General features: G+C 40.8%; 1 protein-coding gene across 1 annotated transcript; it reads left to right on the forward strand.

The window, feature by feature from the left end:
* Positions 1-1,581: 1,581 nt before the first annotated feature.
* On the forward strand, positions 1,582-2,487 carry LOC309545212 (olfactory receptor 10A7-like; the record flags this gene model as incomplete). The annotated part of the gene is made up of 1 exon (XM_082244345.1): positions 1,582-2,487. One exon carries the CDS (start codon positions 1,582-1,584, stop codon positions 2,485-2,487), a length of 906 nt encoding a protein of 301 aa, XP_082100471.1.
* Positions 2,488-2,809: the final 322 nt, after the last annotated feature.

Consider the following 2,809-nt stretch of genomic DNA (forward strand, 5'->3'; position numbering starts at 1 on the left):
GTGGAGCAAAACACTGGGCAAAATACTATAGGGCTGCTTTCACACTGATGCACTGTAGCTTACCCACAACGCGGTTGCAGTGCATGATACCTGCAGCTTTCCTGCAGGTTTGCTGCATTTTGCATAGACTTCATTTATATCCTGCAGGTTTGGTGCACTTTCTGAATGCAGGAGTTTTGGTGCACTTTCAGAAAGTGTACCACACCTGCAGGATATAACAGAGGTCTATGGTAAAGTGCAGCTAACCCAGGAAAATTGTAGATGCACTGCACTGTAGCCTCAGTAAACTGCAGCACATCAGCAGCCTTATAGGGGGCTCAGAACAGTAAGGGTTCATTCACATTAGCAGTTTGGGGAGTAGTAAAACCTCATAGTGCTTTTATCACACCGCTCCAACCATACCCCTTTAACTGCAGTGGCCAGGAGTGTATACACATGTCTCTGCCACAGCAGGAGTTATACACCCTGTCATGGTTGGTGGGTGTAGCACTTCCCAAACATTACCCATTTAAGTTAACGAGGCCACTCTGCAAGTGCCCTGCTACCTTGCACAGTACATCACACAAAGTAGTTAAATCAGGCATTGTGTTGCTTTCTTACCACCCACATTAACCCCTTGGACCCCGCAGAAGCATGCAGATATGGGACACTTGCAGACTGGCCCAATTTACTTGAATAGGTCACAACTGGCAGGCAGTAGCCCCACTAAAAGCAACAGGGGTCTTAAAGTGATTGCAAAATCTCATTTTTTTTCTCCTATAATAACAAATATGTTATACTTACCTCCTCTGTGCAGCTGGTTTTGCACAGAGCAGCCTGAATCCTCCTCTTCTCGGGTCCCTCTTCTGTACTCCTGGCCCCTTCCTCCTATTGAGTGTCCCCACAGCAAGCAGTTTGCTATGGGGCACCCGAGCTGAGCTACAGGTCCATGTGTCCATTCCGACACGGAGCTGCCTTTCGGCCATGCCCCCTCTCTATTCTGATTGGCTAACTGACTTTGATTGACAGCTGCAGGAGCCAATGGTGCCGGGGTGATAACAATTGGTGATAACAACCCTGTCCGAGTGGTTGTGGGGTTCTGCGCTCAGGGGGCCTTATGAAAAACTGGAAGCCCCTTTGACATTAAGGGGGCACCCAAATAATTGGGAAGGGGCAAGGGAAGACAAAATATAAACTTCAGCTTTTAGGTATGTGAAAGGTAATAAAAACTGTGCCCATATTTTCCAGCCGGATACCAATGCAATTATTCTAATGTAGGATTAAAAATTTAAGGAGAAATTTAGTTGGGTACTAATGACTTTTGAACACAAATTGTTTTTCCATATAGATGTCAAGTGGGTAAGCTCAACAGCACAAAGCAAAGCTCAAAGGCATGTCAGAAGCAACCTCAATGCAAGATACATTTGCCTACATAAGCCCTATGACAGGTTGATTTCATCCAATTTTGATTCATGAAAATTCACTGGTCACAGCATTTGATATCTATAATCTAGAATACTTAATTTCCGTCAATATATATATATTTTTGCAATACAGACCATGCAAATGAATGTGACAAATCTCAGCCTCAGGGAATTTTTAATGGTTGGATTTCAAATACCTCTCCCTTTTAAAAAAATTCTATTTGCAATTTTTCTTGTGACATACATGTTTACAATCTCCGGAAATGTTCTAATTATAGTGATTTCATCCATATCTCAACAACTCAACAAACCTATGTACTTTTTCTTAAGCAACTTATCTGTATGTGAAATTATTTTGACCACAAACATTGTCCCTAATATGTTATGTTTACTAATGGTTGATCGGGTAATCATCTCTATACCAGAATGTTTTCTTCAGTTTTACATGTTTGGAACTTCGGCCACAACAGAATGCTTTCTTCTTGCTGTCATGTCCTATGATCGCTACTTAGCCATCTGTAGCCCATTGCATTATACCTCTATCATGAATGAAAGACTTTGTGTTACACTTGCAGTTATTGTTTGGACAACTGGCTTTATGGCTACAGTAGGGACAATTATACTAATGAGCAGTTTGCAGTTTTGCAAGACTAACGGCATTGACCATTTCTTTTGTGATCGTGAGCCTATCTTAGGTCTTTCTTGCTCAGACACGGCTGAAGTTAAAGTGCAAGCCCTTGTTTTTTCATTTTGCATCACTCTCTGGCCTTTTATAATTATTGTCTGGTCCTATATTTCTATTCTCCGTACTATATTCAAAATGATCACAAGCAAGGAAAGATATAAAACATTTTCAACCTGTAGTTCTCATCTAATAGTGGTCAGCATGTATTATGGAACTTTAATAATAATGTATGTGGTGCCTTCCAATAATCAGTCATTTAATGTCAACAAACTGTTATCATTACTATATATTGTGGTGACTCCACTGCTAAATCCTATCATATACAGTCTTAAGAATAGGGAACTAAGGAATGCACTGCTACAATGCATTTACAACATTCCACTGTGTAGAAAATTTTGAACATTAAAAAGCAATCTAAATTTATGGAAATGAGAAAAAATGTATCCTTGAAATGCCCTCCCCCACCCCCCTATACACACACACATATACTTTATGCAATAAATGCTTGTTTAGTCTAGGGATTCAGGGATAATCTGGCCTTAATTTGTAAGTCCATACTAACACTAAAATTCCTGCATCTACAGACATCCATGATCTAACACAAACCTTTCTAGCCCTGTAAAGAAGAAATCAGTTTATATACCTTTTTTTAAGCCAATCCGACCCAGTCTCCAGCGGCGGAAGCTCTGCAGAGGACACGGCAGGCAACGGCAGTGAAATT

This window comes from Pelophylax lessonae (genome assembly GCF_965119305.1).
Source record: "Pelophylax lessonae genome assembly, chromosome: 1".
NCBI lineage: Eukaryota > Metazoa > Chordata > Amphibia > Anura > Ranidae > Pelophylax > Pelophylax lessonae.